The sequence below is a fragment of the Nelusetta ayraudi genome, unplaced genomic scaffold (genome assembly GCF_046127955.1).
Source record: "Nelusetta ayraudi isolate G7.1 ecotype Tasmania unplaced genomic scaffold, CSIRO-AGI_Nayr_v1 ptg000173l, whole genome shotgun sequence".
Lineage (NCBI taxonomy): Eukaryota > Metazoa > Chordata > Actinopteri > Tetraodontiformes > Monacanthidae > Nelusetta > Nelusetta ayraudi.
Window position 1 is genome coordinate 656,699 of NW_027466222.1, and position 17,411 is coordinate 674,109.

Sequence of the window (17,411 nt, forward strand, 5' to 3'; positions counted from 1 at the left end):
CATAGTTAAAGTGGTGCAGCACCACCAGGGGGCAGGCTACACACTCTGACTTTATTTATTTATTTATTTATTTATTTATTTATTTATTTATTTATAAACCAACTAAACTAGTTCATAATTGGTGCAACGCTGTGTTGACTGTGAAAGACTGCCGGACTCTGCCCCCTAGTGGGGAAATTGTTGATGCATTTCAAAGTCTGAGTTGTCGCATAATATGACCACGTTATCTTTGTGTTTATAAAGAAAATGCAGGACCATATTTGTTGCATGAAGATTGTACGGTTTACTGTCAACATATATTATTCAAATTGAAATTATGCGTTGGACAATTATTATAAAGCATCTTTCTGTAATATGAGGAAACCACCAGCAGAGGTCCTCCATGTCTGCAGAAATGAGAACTGGCCACCTTGAAACCCTCAGTCTAAGCACTCAGGTGGTTAATACCTGTAAAAAAAGAAGAAGAAAAAAAAAAGAATATCAGGTAAATATTCTGAATAAAACCACTTCTGAATATCTTGCCAATATGTCCTTGCCTATAATAGCTGGGTTTGAACGGCCCCTTCCTGCCGACGCCCAGGTACTTGGCCTGCTCATCGGTCAGCTCCGTGAGGTGAGCGTCAAATGTGGGCAGGTGAAGACTGGCCACAAACTCATCTAAAATCACACAGAAATAATGTGAGTCTCACTGGCGGATCCCAGAGTGGCTGTCATCGCCTGATTGGTGGGATCCAGGGACTTGCCTATTTTCTTTGGCAGCAGGTAGACGTCCTGTTTGTATCGTCCCTCCGGAGCGCTGTACAGCTCTATCAGAGCCAGGGCCTGCGTGGACAAGTCTCTCTTATCTTAACACAGATGACACTCGACAGGTTTTTTTTTTGTTTTTTTTTTAAAGATTATACTTGTACATAAATACAGTATAAGGTCAAGTCATCACCTGAGTTGTGGTGGTGATGGAGAGGACCAGTGAAGGCACCGTGGAGCAGCTCAGATTAAGCAAACGACCCTGAGACAACATATTGACAAAAAACTACAGTGACAATGTGGAAAAACCCCTGAACATCCTCATGTTCAATAGAAGATCTTTTTCTCATTTTACTGAATTATGTCTTTTTAAAAATGATTTTGTCTACATGATGTGATGATGTGTACTGTGCCAGATGTGTCATCACCTCGGCCAGTAGTACGACCCTCTTGCCATCGGGCCAAATGATATGATCCACGTGAGGCCTCACACGCTCCCACCTCAGCTCCGGGGTCTTCAGACTGGCCTGAGAATCACAGGCAAATCATTGACACTTTCACATACACACACACACACACACACACACACACACACACACACACACACACACACACACACGCACACGCACAGGTTGTCTTACCAACTCTATCTCTGTGCTGGAGTGGCCCATGTTGCAGATAACGCAGCCGTTCTTCAGTTTGTCCAGATGTTCTCTTCCAACTACGTTTTTGTTGCCTGGAGAACAGACCAGAATTTAGCCTGTTGCCTGTGTTGTGTTGCTATTTTTCATAAGAACAGAGCAGCTCTGTGCAGTTACCTGTGCAGGTGATGACCATGTCTGCGTGTCTGACCCCCTCACTCAGTTTGATCACTCTAAAGCCGTCCATGCTGAAAGAGAGCGTGGGGAAGAGTTTCATTAGCAGTCTCCTGCGAGGTCTTTGTGCAGCTTCTTGCAACATGCGGGAGAGAAACACATCTGTGCATCACATCTGTGCAACAAGACATACCAGGCCTGAAGGGCACAAATGGGATCCACCTCTGTGACGTATATGACAGCGCCCAGTGCTTTCAGTGCGGCGCAGCAGCCTTTGCCCACCTATTGGGTTGAAAGATGAAAGCGGTCAGAGGAGCTCAGATGTTCTGGGGAGATTCATCGTCTCACTGACCTCGCCATAACCGCACACCACCACCTGTTTCCCTCCAAACATGATGTCGGTGGTTCTCTTCAGCCTGAAACACAGTCCCAGTACAGTGAGGCTGGTTGCACTGTCATGTTTTCACCCCACCAGTATGTGTACGCTCCACTACCCGTCCAATATGGACTCCTTGCAGCAGTAGAGGTTGTCAAACTTCTGCTTGGTCACCGAGTCGTTGACGTTCATGGCAGGGACGCACAGCTTGCCGGCCTTTGACAGCTGGTGCAGCCTGAAACACCAAGGTGAAGGACTGTAGAGACGTCTGTGGAGTGAAGCTTGAGTTGTCTTTGTGTGTGTGTGAGAATCACCGAAAGATGCCTGTGACGCTCTCCTCCACGATGCCTCTCAGCCGCTTGAACAAGCTGGGATAACTCTTGTGGATCCAGTGGGTCAGGTCGCCGCCATCATCCAAGATCTGACAGGGAGTCAAGTTAACACTCAGCTGATGCAATCTCAGTTGGTCTCGGGCTTGAAGATATTAAAGGACGTGTTACTGAAGCTGTCGGAGGCACAGATCACTACAGTGAGTGAAGCCAAGCCTGGTTCAGTCTGATCTATTTAAACTATGCTGCTATTTGGAAATATGCACCTTAGATTGATGTTTTTAATGCATCTTCAATCAGCACAGCTGTCTTGGAGTGAAGGCGGGGTTACACCTTAGTAAAGACATGGGCAAACTAGGGCCTGGGGGCCATATGCCGCCCATTAAGCTTTTTAATCCGGCCCACCGAACTTGAAGAAACTATATTAAAAGTAAATAAGGCATAAAAAAAGCAGTATTTCATCCATTTCTTCAGTGTTTTAAGAGTTTTGTGTTAGCACTTTTGTTTATTTTCAATTGACATCAAAGCTACATGTTTTCTACATATCCCATAATATATTTTTCCCTCCGATGAGGTGGCTCACTAAACACCCCGTCCATCTGCTCCTGCTCCGGCTCCTCTGTCAAATTTTAGAACCTACTTTGGCCCACCAATCAAAAACTTTGCGAACCCCTGGTGTAACCTCTGAACGAGTTCATGGACTGACTCCCTTTGACCAACGCATTGGCGGCGATCAACGCACCATGTTGGGCTGCCACACGTCTGCACCCACACAACGGCCGATGCACCACCAGAAGTCGTCCTCCGACTCTCCTCTCCACGCAAACACTGCAGTGCCTGAGGGGACACAGCAGGGGGCGACAGTTAAAAGCAGAGTGGAGCAGAAGGAGCGGATGAGTCGGGTGGTCGCTACCTCTCTCTGCCAGAGCAGCGGCCACAGCGTTCTGGGTGGAGAAGATGTTGCAGGCAGCCCAGCGACACCGAGCTCCCAGCGCTGACAGCGTCTCAATCAGCACCTGCAGCACACAAACAAGCATGTTACCCCTATTCACCTTATGTAGTAATTGATATGATTGATTTGCAGAGGTGTGTCTGTCTGACTGACCGCCGTCTGTGCGGTGATGTGTGTGCAGCCAATCACTTTGGCGCCAGCCAGCGGTTTCTCCTCCGCTGCTTTCTTCCTCAGGGCCATCAGAGCCGGCATCTCTTCACACCACAGGAAGACACTTTTTCACACATTACTTTACTCATCTATGAGGTGGATCATACCTCTTTTGCAGTAAGTCCTATTGCGGGTATAGAGGAGACAGTTCTGTGTGGATTCAACTTTGTCAAATCTTTACCTTGCTCAGCAATTTCAATTTCCTTGCGGCCAAACTCTGCCTTTGTGATGTCTTTGACGCAGAAGTCGGAGGAGCCCTTGGAGGTCTTCTGCTGCTTCTCTCTGGGTGAAGACCCATCATCCGAGCTTTCGCTGAACACTACAACGCAACAAATGGAACCTTTGTTTTCAAAGAATCAGCACGTAGAGTCTTAAGGCAAGACAGAGACAGCTGATTGGTTGGAAACGTGATTTATAACTCGGCTCTTGTTGTTGCAAGAATTAGCCACTAGGGTAGGATTTTTCTGAAGCTTTGAAGTCTGTATAAACGTCGGCAGTTATTGGCACGTTTGAGAAAGGCTTGCAGAGCGGATTAGGACCAAATGAAGGAGATTTAATTCTGCAGAAGAATTTTCCTCGTAATTAATGTTCCGTTGGAGGAGACTAGCCGAGCCTAATCCGCAGGCCCGCAGTTCTGCTGCTGCCGGGATCTGAACCGGCACAGTTTGCGCCACAAAGACGTGATTAGAATGAGGTCTGCGTGCGTGTCCCCATCTGTGTTTTGGGCTTCACTTACCTGAGCTGTTGCTGTCAGTAGACGACTGAGAGACTGAGCGGGACAGCGAACGGCGGCCGCTCTTGGTGGGATGTTTGTTGAATTCCTGCTTCTGATCACTGAACTGAATTTGCTTTAGCAGACAGAACAAAAGAGAGAGAAGCACAGAGAGAGTTTGTCAGCTGCTGCTTCCATCCGAAGGGGTCCAAATCAACTCAGAAAGAAATCAACGCAGAAATCATGTGGCGCACGAGGAGAATTTCATGTAAACTTGAAGCTCTCTGCTCAGCCCGCCGCTGCCACTCATCTCTCCTCCTTCTCCTGCCACGTCTCCAACTCTGAAGCCGCCTCACCATCCGCTGTGGCAGCTCCAAGGTTGTGTTGCCGCCACAGGAATCCTGCTTGGCCATATCTGCTCCCTGGCTGCTGGCCTGACTGTGTCTGAGCCTCTGGCCAGCTACGAAATACCAGAATCACAGAAGCAAAAAGCTAATCGGATGGCTTATTCTCTCCTTCTCCAGCATCCTGCATTTATTAGAAATTGGACTTTTGTCCATGAGAGGAGACGCATGCCCACACCCACCAGCGCAGTCACGCCTCAGTGGTGACCTATTGGCTTGGGAGAGTGAGAAGCTTGCAGGAAGCAGATATTACTGTGCAAATGCTCGAGGATTTCGTCTAAAGAGATTTGATTTAAATGCATTTGACACAATTTTCTTTAACAGGAAATAGGATGGAGACAAACAAAGCAGTGAATGTTTGAGAGTGAATTGAATTTTTGAGTTTTTCAGATACATTGAGAAATTAAAGAGGCAACGTTTTCGTGCCTGGTGGCGCCTTCAACCCAGCGCGGTGTGATATTTAACTTTCCTCTCGGAGGTCAGTTCCTAATCTTTAACACAAATGGTCATTAAGCCTGGACTGGAGCTACTGCAAAGGTCATAAATCTTCACGTTCTTCACAGAGTCAATAACTTATAGTAAAAAAAAATCCTGAAAACATTCATTTGTAAGGGTTAAACTTCAACCTTGCGGTGCAGTCTGCTGGACTCTGCCTGCTGGACTCTGCCTGCTGAAAGACGACCTACGAAACTTTTACTGTGAGAATGTGAACGACAGCCCCAAACGAGAGCAGCGATACCTTGATGTAGATCGTTTCAACTGTATCCTCGTCCTTGGCTTTACTCATGTCCACTAGTTTGTACACTTTCTTCATGCTGGCTCACACACTGTTCCACAGTTGCTTTTCGTTTTAGTTTTGTAGAGTTGTGACTTGAAGCTATTAATGTCCGAGTTCACAGACTTAGGCCACACCCTCAACAAAGCAGGTCCAGGTGACAGGTGGCGAGAACAGTGAGTGTCTTTGTGGCGTTCAGAGAGGAGAGCGCAGAGGATTTTCATACGGCAGAACAGGTTGGAGACAGAAAAGAAGACAGGGTGCTGTTAAAGAAAGAGCAGCGGGGTTAAGTGTTACCTGAGGCCACAGGGAGGCAGACTGTTAAGTGCACTCTGCTCCCGGGCTGCACATTAAGTAGACGGTATGGAGGAGAACATACATGGGCACACTTTCATGAGAACGAGAAGAGAAAGAGAAAGACAGCTGAAAATATTTTACCATGAAAGTCTGTTCAACCCATACAGCCTGTAATCACAAGTGACCTTGGAGTGACCTTGGTTTTATGGAAAATTAAAAACTGGTCCATGTCTCCAGAGAAGACTTGCATTTGGCTTTTAAAAGTGAGATTAAAGTCAGAGCGCTCGGGTTCAAAACGTCTCCACAGAGGAGGAACAAAGTGCAAAACAAATGTAACAAGGATTCAAAAAACACCGACAGCAAGCTGGGCTGCCTTGCTGGAGATGTAAGAGTGACTTAGAATTGAAGTTCTCTGTTCTGTTAAGCTCACTTGTGCAACTGTTTTGCAACTAGCATGCAACTGCTTTACAGCAGGGCGCAGTAACAGACATAGAGTCAGCAATACCCGGACAAAGTCTCTTTGACATTGAAGTTCAAATGAAGAAGAAACGGGAAAGAAGAAAGTAATTCCATCCATTTTGCAGCATCTGAAGTTGTGGTTATGCGCAGCAGGGTAATCTGATTTCTTCTTAACAAAACACATTAAGGACTTTTAACTAAAGTCGTGTATCTTTAGTGCCATAGAGGGACTTTGAGTAATGTATTTACAATAAAATAATAGAAATTAGTCTGAAGAATGTGCTTCCCCCTCAGGTTTCGTCGACCAACTCAATGACCCACAATAAGTGTGCTGCGTGTGCTGGTCAAATATTCAAAGACCTCAGTGTTCCTTCCTTCAAATCATTAACGTCTCACTCAGCTTCTGAACATTCACGCTTCCTCTGTCGCACACACACAGACGTACACATCAACGCGCCACGTTTGCATCCCAACTCACCATGTCAGTCCTCTGGGCCTCAGCCACCGGCTCCTGGTCCTGGCTGTGGGGCGCGCCCCTGCGGCTCTCGGCTGCCCTCAGCATCTGCAGCAGGTCGGGGCTGCGATCGCTGCCTCCTCCCCCCTCAGCGTCAGCAGAGTTTTCCCCGTCGTCCCGCCGTGGTCCGGGATGCCCAGCAGGTAGCGGCAGCTTCTCCCAGTCGCCTCCTGTCAGCTCCTGCTCTTCAGTCATGACTGGGCCAGGAAGGCCACGAATGAGCCGAATGCTGCTCAGGTGATCTGACAGCGGACCTGCTGGCGGCCGCCGCCCTCATGCGTCTGATATCTTCTCCTGCAGCGCCGCTGTTTACATTAAACAGGAGCCAGTGTTTGATAGTTTGACCGGCGAAAGTGGCTAATTAGCGCTGGATGCAGTGTGTACAGGCCAAACAGTGACAGTGAGCCCAGCTTCTTGAACGGGGGGGAGATGGAACCTGGGCTTGTAAGTCTCCACAGCAGCACGTCCTGGAGGTAGATGTCAGCGTGATGCCCTCATGTCTGGAGGAGGAGCTGTGGCTTGAAGCTGCGGAGCCTCCGCAGCCACTTTTCTGTTGTCTTTGATAACACAGACTTCAATCATAAATGTGAGTGTAATACAAACAGACGGTTACACAATAAACAAAAAGGAATGGTTGTGTTTTTACACGAAACTCCACCAGCATCAATAGTGTGCACATAGCGACTGGCAGCCTCCTTTATCAAGTCCACTTTCAACTTAAATCTGTAACATTGACTGATAGATGCCAGCATGTAACCAAACAGTATAATCTGTCTGTTTCAAAATGACATAAAATGCAGTTTTCCAATTTTGGATTAATAAAGTGCATCTATTCTACATCTATTCTATTACTGGCTGTTTGGTTTAGATTCACTAATAATAAGAAAAAACCTGCTGACTCATCAGTGGGCAAAATGCGACGGCACAAATCCTCAGTGAATTTTCAGCTGCTCACAGCTGCTATGAGAAAGATGTGAGATCGAGTGAGACGTCAGAAAAGGAGAATCCGGATCAGAGCGGCCGTTTCCAAATGAAATTCAGTGTGAGAAGATTGTGACGTGACAGAGACCAAACTGCACCTTCACCTGCACCTTGAGTCTTCTTTTTTTCTCTTTGATCAATTGGTATTCAAGTGAGACTTGGTGAAGATCAGTTGTCAGCACTCTTGTCACACACACACACACACACACACACACACACACACACACACACACACACACACACACACACACGCACAAACTTTGCCATGACCATCCCTGATGTTTAGCAAATGTATGGCGCAACTGTTTTATCAACAGAGAGCCCATGCAGGGAACATTGAGAGCTGGGGCCCTCCGCTGGTGCGCAGGTATTGAACGGAGGAGTGCTTGCCACCACCAGAGGGCGCCACAGTTCCACAGCCTTGCTGACACCTTATCGTCTGCTGTTAGCTCAGTGTGGAGCCTCTGAGTGTTTTTCTCAGTCTGACAAGAAGCAGCGACTTGAAGAGGAGCCAGTACAGCCTCTTCTCTCAGCTTCCTGCTGTTCCTAATTTCTTCTCAGTGCAGGAATTTACTAATCTGGTGTCACATTAGGAAAGCAAACGGATGCTACTACGTGTTGCCTAACCAGAAATTAAGCTCAGGATTTTTCCGTTAGGAATAACTAATATGTTTTTGTATAAAATTGATATTTTAAACATATGAAAACATAATTATGGGAAAGAAAACACAAATAACAATATTATTAAACAACCTAGGCTTATATAGTGCATCCCAGCACCATTGTGGTACCCCAAAGCACTTTACAATGGTCTCTCCTCATCAACAGACCCACCTTCCCCCTTAAGATGCAGGCACACAGCTGAGATCGGTGAGCTGCTTCTCCTGTGTGGTGACATACGCTGGTGGAATGGCTGTGTGCTTTCTCTGGTGCCATGTCAATCTGAACAAATTGAAACTTTGGTTAAACCCAGGCATGGGCAAACTACGGCCCGAGGGCCATATGCGGCCCATTAAGGGCTATAAGCCACAGGTCATTTGGTGAACAGCAGGCGAGAACACTGCAGGCTACATTCACATTCTGTAGCCTCCACCTGGCTCTAAAAGAGTCAAAATGTTTTCAATCTATATGTTATTCAGAGAAAAAAAAAATCCAAATTTTAATATTACTGATAGTGTCCAATATGTTCTTCTAAATTAAATCAAAAATCTTATGGCTTCCAAGAAGTGTGCATCTGTATATTACAGTTTGTTTACAGGCAGAGCACTCACTGCTCTCTGCACTTTATTTAACCCCTCTGGGGTTTGATTTTCTGTGTCTCCAACAGATCTGGAAGATTTGGTCCACATCATATGCTAAGCAGCGACAGCAACAATATATCCAAACTGTGTGGAGCTGCTCTTCCTCTGCAGCCAGGCTTGAAGTGGCTGGATGTTAAAGCCTAATGTGATGCAAAAAAAACATTCAGGAAGAAAATTCAATACTTCTGGTGATATGGATGAAAGGGCTGCAAACTATTCCACTTTGTTGCTTTTATTTGGGGAAAATGTGTTTTTGTACAAAGAAAAGGGGTTCGCTATTGACAAAAAATACACTTGGAGCTCATTTCATAACAACATGGAGTACTTGTATATTTTGATGAATGGCAAACACACACGCACATTTACATACACACAAAGTTAGCAGTTCACCGTTTTATGCTCAGATACATTTTTTTTTTTTTTTGCCTCTTTCACAGTTTATTTTTTCTATAGATTTTGATGTGTTGGTCTTTAAATTACTCAGTGCATTATACTTTCATACTCTAGACTTTCAATACTACTTTTATTCTACAGTAACAAGCACTGTCATGGCCACAAAAGCGTCACATCTGTCACACCGCTGGGGAGCAAACGGGATTCATATCAAAGAACACACAGCGAGCAAGCTCTTCTAGAGGAGGCGTGAAGGCAGAGAGGAGTTCTTCTAAAGTTTTTTTCAGTCACAATTAACAGCATTCCTGACAAGAGGCCTTGACAATTAGAATACAATGCTATGTATTTATGTTACGGTTCAAGGGAACTTCATGATAGATGACTGGTGCGTGACACGGCGTCAGCATTAGTTGCGTTGAAAGTAGGTTCTACCACTGAGACACACAGGGAAGAAGTGAAAGAGAGAGAGTTCCGCCCACTCTGGGGTTTTTTTTTGGTCATCTGACTGGATGAGCTTCAGCCAGTGCGTCACGGTCCCGCCAGCCTCACCGCGCCATGCGTATGTTCTTGTACTGACACAGGAGCAGGTGCTTGAAGGTGTTCTTGAAGGTGGCGTTGCACAGGGCGTAGCAGGCCGGGTTGATGGTGCTGTTGATGTAGCAGAGCCAGTAGCCGATGGTCCACAGCGAGTTTGGGATGCAGGTGGAGCAAAAGGTGTTGATCAGCACCATCACGTTGTACGGCGTCCAGGTGACCACGAAGGCCACCAGGATGGCCATGATGGTGCGCGTGACCTTCTTCTCCCGGGAGGAGATGCCCTTCTTTTTCCACATGGCCACTGCATTCTGCTTTGTCACCTGGGAAACCAAAGGCTTTCTCATCATCCAGCAGTTGTAATATACATTTAATTAATTATGTTTTGGTCTGTTATTCCTTTCCTGCTTTCTTGCATCTGCTGGACTTATTACTTCACGCGTCCATCTAAAGAGCCCATAGAAAACACTTGAAGGAAATGAAAAGGGACTCAGTGAACCTAGTGTTTATTACTGAAGGCGGCTATTCATAGCGGTGAGTACTGACACCGCCATTGACATGTGACAAGAAAACATCTTATCTGCTTTTTTTTTTTGTTGGTCTTTTATCCCTTTTCTACAACAGTCATTTCCTCCTGGACACAGATCTGCCCCTGAATGTTCAGGCTGATGGACTGATGGACTGATGAATGAGTGAAATATCCAGCTTGAATCTTAATAAATCAGCTGTATTTTAAGGTTGGAATCCAGGATGATTCAATGTGTTTTAATGATCTTAACGCTAATTCATGTTTTACAATTGAACTTTGTTTAAGTACTAGAATATATTTTGTTTATTTAATTTTGCCTGCATAGTAACAGTGAGGATATTGATCATTTTGATCATTTTCAGCATGAACTTGATGTGCAAGAATGGACAATAATAAATAACGATTTTCATAGAACACGTAGTTTTAACAAGTTTGGTGGCTGTTCTGAGATATTAAACACTTTCCAATTCAATACAATTCAATGAGGAAAGGTATTTTTCTAAAGTCATAGTTAAAGTTGTAAAGATTTAGCATTTCTTTTACATTTACCTTAAACAGGGTTCTTGTAACCAAACTTTGTCTGTCAGCGGCTGAGTTTTCCGGAGAGGGCGGAGTTCGGCTCGACCTGATGCCACCTTCTGAGCCTTTCTGCGACGTCTCCAGCACGGCGTTGTCTTTGGACGTGGTTGTCGTTTGGATGCTGTCTTCCATGGGGTCTTCCTGGTGCTCGTCCTCCTTGCACGGCCCACTTCCATTCCGCTGCTGCTGCTCCTTGGCCGCCTCCTGCTTGGCCTCTCTGGGTTCGATGTAATTGCTCTGACTCTGGCATCCGTCGTCTTGGCTGGGATACGGGCCGTCCCCCAGGCTGGTGCCCGACGCCTTCCTGCTGTCCTTCCTCACGCGGCTGCGGCTGGCCCTGGAGATCCGCCAGTACAGGTAGATCATGATGGCCACTGGCAGGTAGAACGCCGCTATGGCCGTCCCGAAGGTCACGGCCGGGTTGGAGAAGAACTGGATGTAGCAGTCGGTGAGCGGCACTGTTCTCACGCCCACGATGAACTGCCAGAAGAGGATGGCTGGAGCCCACAGGATGAAGGACAGGACCCAGGCGGCTGCGATCATCAGGCCCGCCATCTTGGTACTGCGGCGCGCCGGGTAGCTGAGCGGCTTGGTGACGCAGAAGTAGCGGTCGAAGCTGATGATGAGGAGGTTCATGACAGAGGCGTTGCTCACCACGTAGTCCACGGCCAGCCACAGGTCGCACACCACGGCGCCCAGGGGCCAGTATCCAATCACGATGTACACTGTGTACAGGTTCATGGAGCACAGGCCAATGATGAGGTCCGCACAGGCCAGGCTAAACAGGAAGTAGTTGTTGACCGTCTGTAAGTGCCTGTTCACCTTCAGGGAAAGGCAGGTTGTTAGTTGTTGCTGTTTCTTTTTTGTGATGTTTCTGCAGCCTCGGGGTGTCTGAGGTCAACTAGGTCAGTGTTTTTCAACCACAGGGCCGCAGCACACTAGTGTAGCATGAGATAATGTCAGGTGTGCCGTGAAATATTATCCAATTTTACTTAATTGGTCTGAAAAAAACAAAACAATATTCCATTGTGTGTTTTCCTCAATTCCTCCCAGGATATCAACTTCGTTGGCATCTAAACAGGTTTCCCAGGTTTCATATTTAGTGATATTAAATAATTGAAGAGACTGCATTTTTTTTTTATTATGCTAAAAAGTGTCATTTCATTATATTTTGGTTGGTGATGTGTAATGGGATTTTTTTCAATAAAAAAAAATGAGGTTGAAAAACACTGAACCTGGTCCATTAGTAACGTACCAGTGCTGATACACAAGAAGTGAAGCACCAACCTTGATGGAAAGCATGACCAGAATGTTCCCGACAACAGTGACCAGACTCAGAGATCCCGCCACCAGGATGATGATCACGATTTCCACCGTCGTGTACGGACTGTCGGCGAAGATGCTGGTGTTGTTGCCGCTGGTGTCGGTGCTGTGAGATGAGTTCCGGGTCTCCATGCCTGGAGGTTCTTGGTTCTTGGATTTCCTTCTCACAGATGCTTCAGGCTCAAATCATATCTGCACCTTGGAAACGAAAAGACAGCAGAAGAAAATGGTCATCCACACATCCAAAGTTGGCTTTATTGTACCGTTCTTCTTCCGTGCTGGTGTGCAAATGTGTCCGTCACCACAGTTGTAGATGCAAAGTCATGTGTAACTGCTGATGTGTAAATAGGTGGCAGGTGTTTGAGCGTTTTGGAGCTGATGGCTTGGCACCGCCGTGAAAGGCGGACAGGTGAGCAAATACAGGTTGCAACAGCAGCACCCCACTTTCTCCTATCAGTAATAACATGATTAAACTGCTTTGGTGCGTTAACACTGAAGGTCCTAATACCCCATATATAATTCATTGCAGTTTTTAATTGATTAAAAAAAAAAATAACGAAAATAATGAAAGCATCTTTTCTTTCTCCGTTCTGCTCTGCTGCTTTCGATACATGTCTGAAGTGACCTGGAAGGCTTAACTGTAATCACATCTGACAATCCGAGCGTGAACGTGAGCAGTCACTGACTCCTTACGAGGCTTCATTTACATCTCTAGTTGGCCTTGACAGTGCGAACATGCCCTCTGAGAGTATCTCATCTGTGGCTGAGAGCCAATTCACAAGGAAAAAAAAACTCAATTTGTTACTGTGATCCTGCAGGCGCACCTCTGCTCCTTCATGTCAAATTGGAACTGCCGTCTGTGAAAATTGGATCTATGTCTTAGAAGAGCACGCACGCACACACACATATAATAACACGCAACCATATCTGTTTTTTTCCATTTAGAATGATATCAGGCGAGGCTATGGGATGAATGGGGAAACCTGACAGAAAGCAGGATTGGAACGACAGCACACACAGCATGACAACAGGATTAACTGATGTTTTGAGATTGGAAAATCAATGTAAAGACATTTAGGTGAGACCACAGTGGTAGCTGCATGCTACTTAATCTGTGTACGTGACTCCATTAGGCCACATGATAACATCATACTGTACCTGAGAGATGTTTCCTTCCTGCTCTTACATCCAGATGAAACTTCATTACGCAGTCTCTGACTCTATCACTCACTCATCAAAGACTTATTCTAGGTGTTTCCTGCTGTGAAAGGGCTGGTGTGTGTGTGCGCGCACGCGTGCATGTGTGTGCTTGGTAAATGGTAAGAACCAGAATACATTTCACCATTAAATCTTGGGGTGAAGGCTAAACATTAAGGGTTTGGGGTTTGGTTCAGGTTCAGATTTGGCATCTTGAGGACGAGGTCAGATTAGGGTTTGTCATCTGATGAAGCTGTGGACAGAATGCCAAATGAATGCAAGTCCATGGAAATCCTTGCAAAGATAAAGAAAAGCGTATGCATTGGTGTGTGTGTGTGTGTGTGTGTGTGTGTGTGTGTGTGTGTGTGTGTGTGTGTGTGTGTGTGTGTGTGCGTGTGTCTGTGTGTCTTTGTGTGTCTGTGTGTTCTATTCAATTCAGTAGCCAAACATGGTTGCAGGTTGTAGATATTTAGGAAGTTGGGCTCGATAAATATGACTCAACCCAAGTTTGTGCGTTCAATGAAATCAAGATACATTAGTGCAGGGACTGCCTTCCTTGAGGCTTTTCAGTCATGCTATTATTAGATCTCAGTGTAGTAATCAGTCCGGCTGGGCCCTTCTGGCACAACTGATGTAAAACCATTTGATTCACAGGGGCTCCCTTGTATCGACTGGTAATTACATGTCTGCGTGCACAACACATCGCAGGCTGCCATTGTTCTGAAAATAGAGGGTTTCCCTCGGATTTGCACATGTACTTATATATCTATTAATGTAAATGCACATAGATTTAGAGATTAAACTGCCGACTTGCCCAAGGTGTACAACCGCCCACACACACACAAACGGCTGGGTGGGCAAAGGCGTCTGCACCCCTGCAACCCTGAGTGCAGGAGAAGCAGTGGTAGAAAATAGCTGGATGGATCTAGATATTCAAGTTGTAGACTTTTTCTAATGTTAATCCTGGCTTCTTCCATCTAGTCTTGATTCTTTATTGCTTACTTACGTGTCTCTTCCATGACCTGGCCTGGTGTGTGGGTAAATTTGAAGCAAAAGGTTTTGCTGGCTAAAGGCCTGCTCACCTCTCTTCCCCTTATGGTCATGCTAATATGACCTGCATGACTGAACCTCTCCTAATTCCCAGCTACTGGAAAGAGTCAGAGAGGCAAGTAGTATTTCTTTGACAGGCAGAGAAACATAGTAATTAGATCCAGCAGATGCTGCTTGCAACAACTCTGCCGGTAATAAGCTTGGAGGGTATCGTAGTGGGCCTACTCATCTGGCTGGGTGAGCTCGGCTTTAAAATGTCTGCCCTGTCTTTGATATCATAAACAGCGCAGTCGACAGCTGCCCAGTCAGTGGCCAACAGAGGACACAGTGACGGGTTTGTTTGCAGAGATGAGAGCATGTGTAGGAAAACAGGAACAGCGTGTTTCATCAAAAGAGCCTGTAACAGCCAGCCCATTAAAAGCAATTTTAATTGTTTCACTGCAAAATTGAATTTCATCTTGTAAATATGTCACAGTGTTTACATTTTCAAATTGGAAATCTGGAAAATAATTTTAGCTGCTTGTAAGAACTTTAAGCTCAATGAGCATCTAGAAAGCATAAGCATTCATAAAATATGAAAATACACTTCAGGACAAACACTGTGTGCATGATGTTCAGTCCAAGCGTTTATGAGGTGAGAATTTTTATTCATTTATTTTTTTTATTTTTTTAATGACGTGTGGGAATAGTTTCTTTAAAGTATGTGTACATGTTGCATTTATTTGCTACATCTCTCATGTTGGTTGGCTTTGTTGCAGTTTCACCTCTGTGCAAAGACTGGGGAATTTCACATGGAGCTGAACTTTAGCCTCACACAGCAGTGTAACAGTGAAGGGAATAAACACTCTGCACGTCTGATAAAGCACCAGAACCCAAGAAGAACCTCTTCACTCCCTGTGTAATCAGGGAGCAAAGGGATACAAAATAAATGCACGAAGAAAAATTCCAATTGATGCTACATTTGGGGAAAAGAAAGCGGAAAATAACCATTGAAACTTGTGAGGATGTTTTGTCAGTTTGACTGTAGCTTCAAAGTAGCAGATGGAGTCTGGAAGTATGCTGCGTAATTAGCAAAGATTGAAAGAGCCTCACTTGACTTTACTGTGCAGGGTTAAACTTTTTAGAGAAGAGTCGCTTGTTTGAAATCTAATTTCGTGTTCATGTACAAACATTGGGAAGCCAGAGAGGGGGATTCCGTAGGAGCAGAGAGACCAGGGAATCCAGAGGGAGGATCTAACTGAGGTCAGTGAAATGAAAACCATCCAGTTCAGGACAGGAATACACACAAAGATTTCAAATGGAGTCTTAAGGGAGTGATGGTCGGAGCAGAAACCTCCGCAAGAAACTTATACTGCTGGGTTCAATTTCAGTAAATGAGTAATCAATATTAAAGGTATCACATGATGTTCCTGGAATTTTCCCAGACAGCCTGCCACTGGCATCGTCCATCCATCTTCATTATCTTTACAGTGTAGATGATTTGTCTTCATTCAGTTTAGCTTATTCCTTTGGCGTTTTGACCCATCGCGACCTAGGACCTGTAGGTCAGGATGTGCATTAAGAAAAATAGGCCCTAAAAAATGTTTTTTGTTTGTTTTTTTGTTTTTACAAATGTGTCCCTGGTGGCTTTTAGCAGCAGAAGCTTGGTGAAAATCCATAGAGGTGTGTGTGCTCCTACCTTGGCTGCTGAGAGTGGCGTGGATGAGCTGCCTCGGTGTGGTCCATGTTCCTCTCACCTCTGTCAACACTGGGGCAGAGACACAGGCGGAATCATCTCTCCCACTGATGTTGCTCCTCCTCTGACCACCACCAGTGAGTGGCAGCGCCTGTGCATTGGAGACACAGAGACGGACTGACACAGAGGGGAGGGAGGGGGCTATTAGTGACCGTCGTGTTGCATCCCCTGAACCAGGGTTGCAAAAAAAAAAAGATTTGAATAAGCAAGAGCTGGATGCAGTGGCCAGACGCAGACGTTTGTGTTCAGGACCATGGAAAGCCCTGGTCTCTCCAGCACAAACACACCATCTTCTCACAGAAAGAGCTGCAGGCGGACATGCAGACAATAGTCTTGAGTGGCTGTTGACGAGGATGGTAAAGTGGTATTAAAAAGCGGAGGGAAGAAGAGGGTCACACTGTCATCCTGCTGCTGCAGGACGCTAACCTTTAACACTCTGTTGTTTTGACCTTTCAACCAAATCCGTGACGTGGCCTGCACCGGGTTGGTGGATGACCTTCCTTTGATGGAATCACCACGAGAATCACCAAAGAATAATAGTTTGCCTCCATGAAACAATATTGCAAATGAAATGAGAATACTGCCATCAAACAGACAAGAGTCAAGCTTCTGAAGATGATTTAATATGAGAAAATACGATATGATTTATTGGGTTTGTCCCAGTCCAGACTTATGGCAGAATGATTACATCAGCATTGGTCTCTGGATGTAATGGAAATAATGCTGATGTCGGAGATGTTATGCCGTAAGAAAAAGAAAGAAAGAAAGACAGAAAAAAGAGTGGAGAGGTCTCGCCATGGCTGCACTGCTGCTGTTGGAGCATTTGTCATGAACACAGATCAATACAAGGCTCTGACGCCGTGTCTCATGTGTGCGTTTAACTTTGTGTGTCTTTGGTTTCCTGTCTCCCGGAAGCTCCAATTACCACGACCCTTTGGCATTTCTAATTCCAAGTCAATAAATATAAGCAGCCCAACTTTGAACGGACGGAACATGCTAAAGGTTAAATCATTAAATAGCTACTAAATCTACAAGCTTTAAAATAGGGTTTCATTGAATAGCAATCATTATGTCCATTAAAACCAATGCTCTTCCCTCAGGAAGGGTAAACAGTCAGCTGCACTGCTGCCATAAAGACCAGCAGAGGTAAAAGTCAGTGGACTGGCAAGAAATAGCGAGTTGATAATCCATCTCTGACTCAG

The 17,411-nt window shown here is 45.5% G+C and overlaps 2 protein-coding genes across 3 annotated transcripts; both read right to left on the minus strand.

Moving 5' to 3' along the window:
- Window positions 1-6,854, minus strand: LOC142880824 (S-adenosylhomocysteine hydrolase-like protein 1). Of its 2 annotated transcripts, none has more exons than XM_076014778.1 (17): window positions 6,552-6,854; window positions 4,163-4,274; window positions 3,608-3,745; window positions 3,370-3,470; window positions 3,178-3,280; window positions 3,007-3,101; window positions 2,250-2,356; window positions 2,054-2,170; window positions 1,912-1,975; window positions 1,753-1,841; window positions 1,563-1,633; window positions 1,386-1,480; window positions 1,173-1,271; window positions 938-1,006; window positions 744-822; window positions 537-657; window positions 1-447 (listed from the first exon to the last, which is right to left on the minus strand). In XM_076014778.1, the coding sequence occupies exons 1-17, from the start codon at window positions 6,780-6,782 to the stop codon at window positions 441-443; spliced, it is 1,698 nt and encodes a 565-aa protein (XP_075870893.1). In that variant the 5' UTR covers window positions 6,783-6,854; the 3' UTR covers window positions 1-440. The 2 variants fall into 2 exon arrangements, with proteins under 2 accessions (XP_075870893.1, XP_075870894.1); XM_076014779.1 differs by lacking the exon at window positions 6,552-6,854 and adding an exon at window positions 4,495-4,685.
- Window positions 6,855-9,082: 2,228 nt separating this feature from the next.
- On the minus strand, window positions 9,083-16,288 carry LOC142880839 (muscarinic acetylcholine receptor M2-like). Its single transcript, XM_076014800.1, has 4 exons — window positions 16,153-16,288; window positions 12,192-12,425; window positions 10,875-11,726; window positions 9,083-10,119 (listed from the first exon to the last, which is right to left on the minus strand). Exons 2-4 carry the CDS (start codon window positions 12,357-12,359, stop codon window positions 9,808-9,810), a joined length of 1,332 nt encoding a protein of 443 aa, XP_075870915.1. The 5' UTR covers window positions 12,360-12,425; window positions 16,153-16,288; the 3' UTR covers window positions 9,083-9,807.
- Window positions 16,289-17,411: the final 1,123 nt, after the last annotated feature.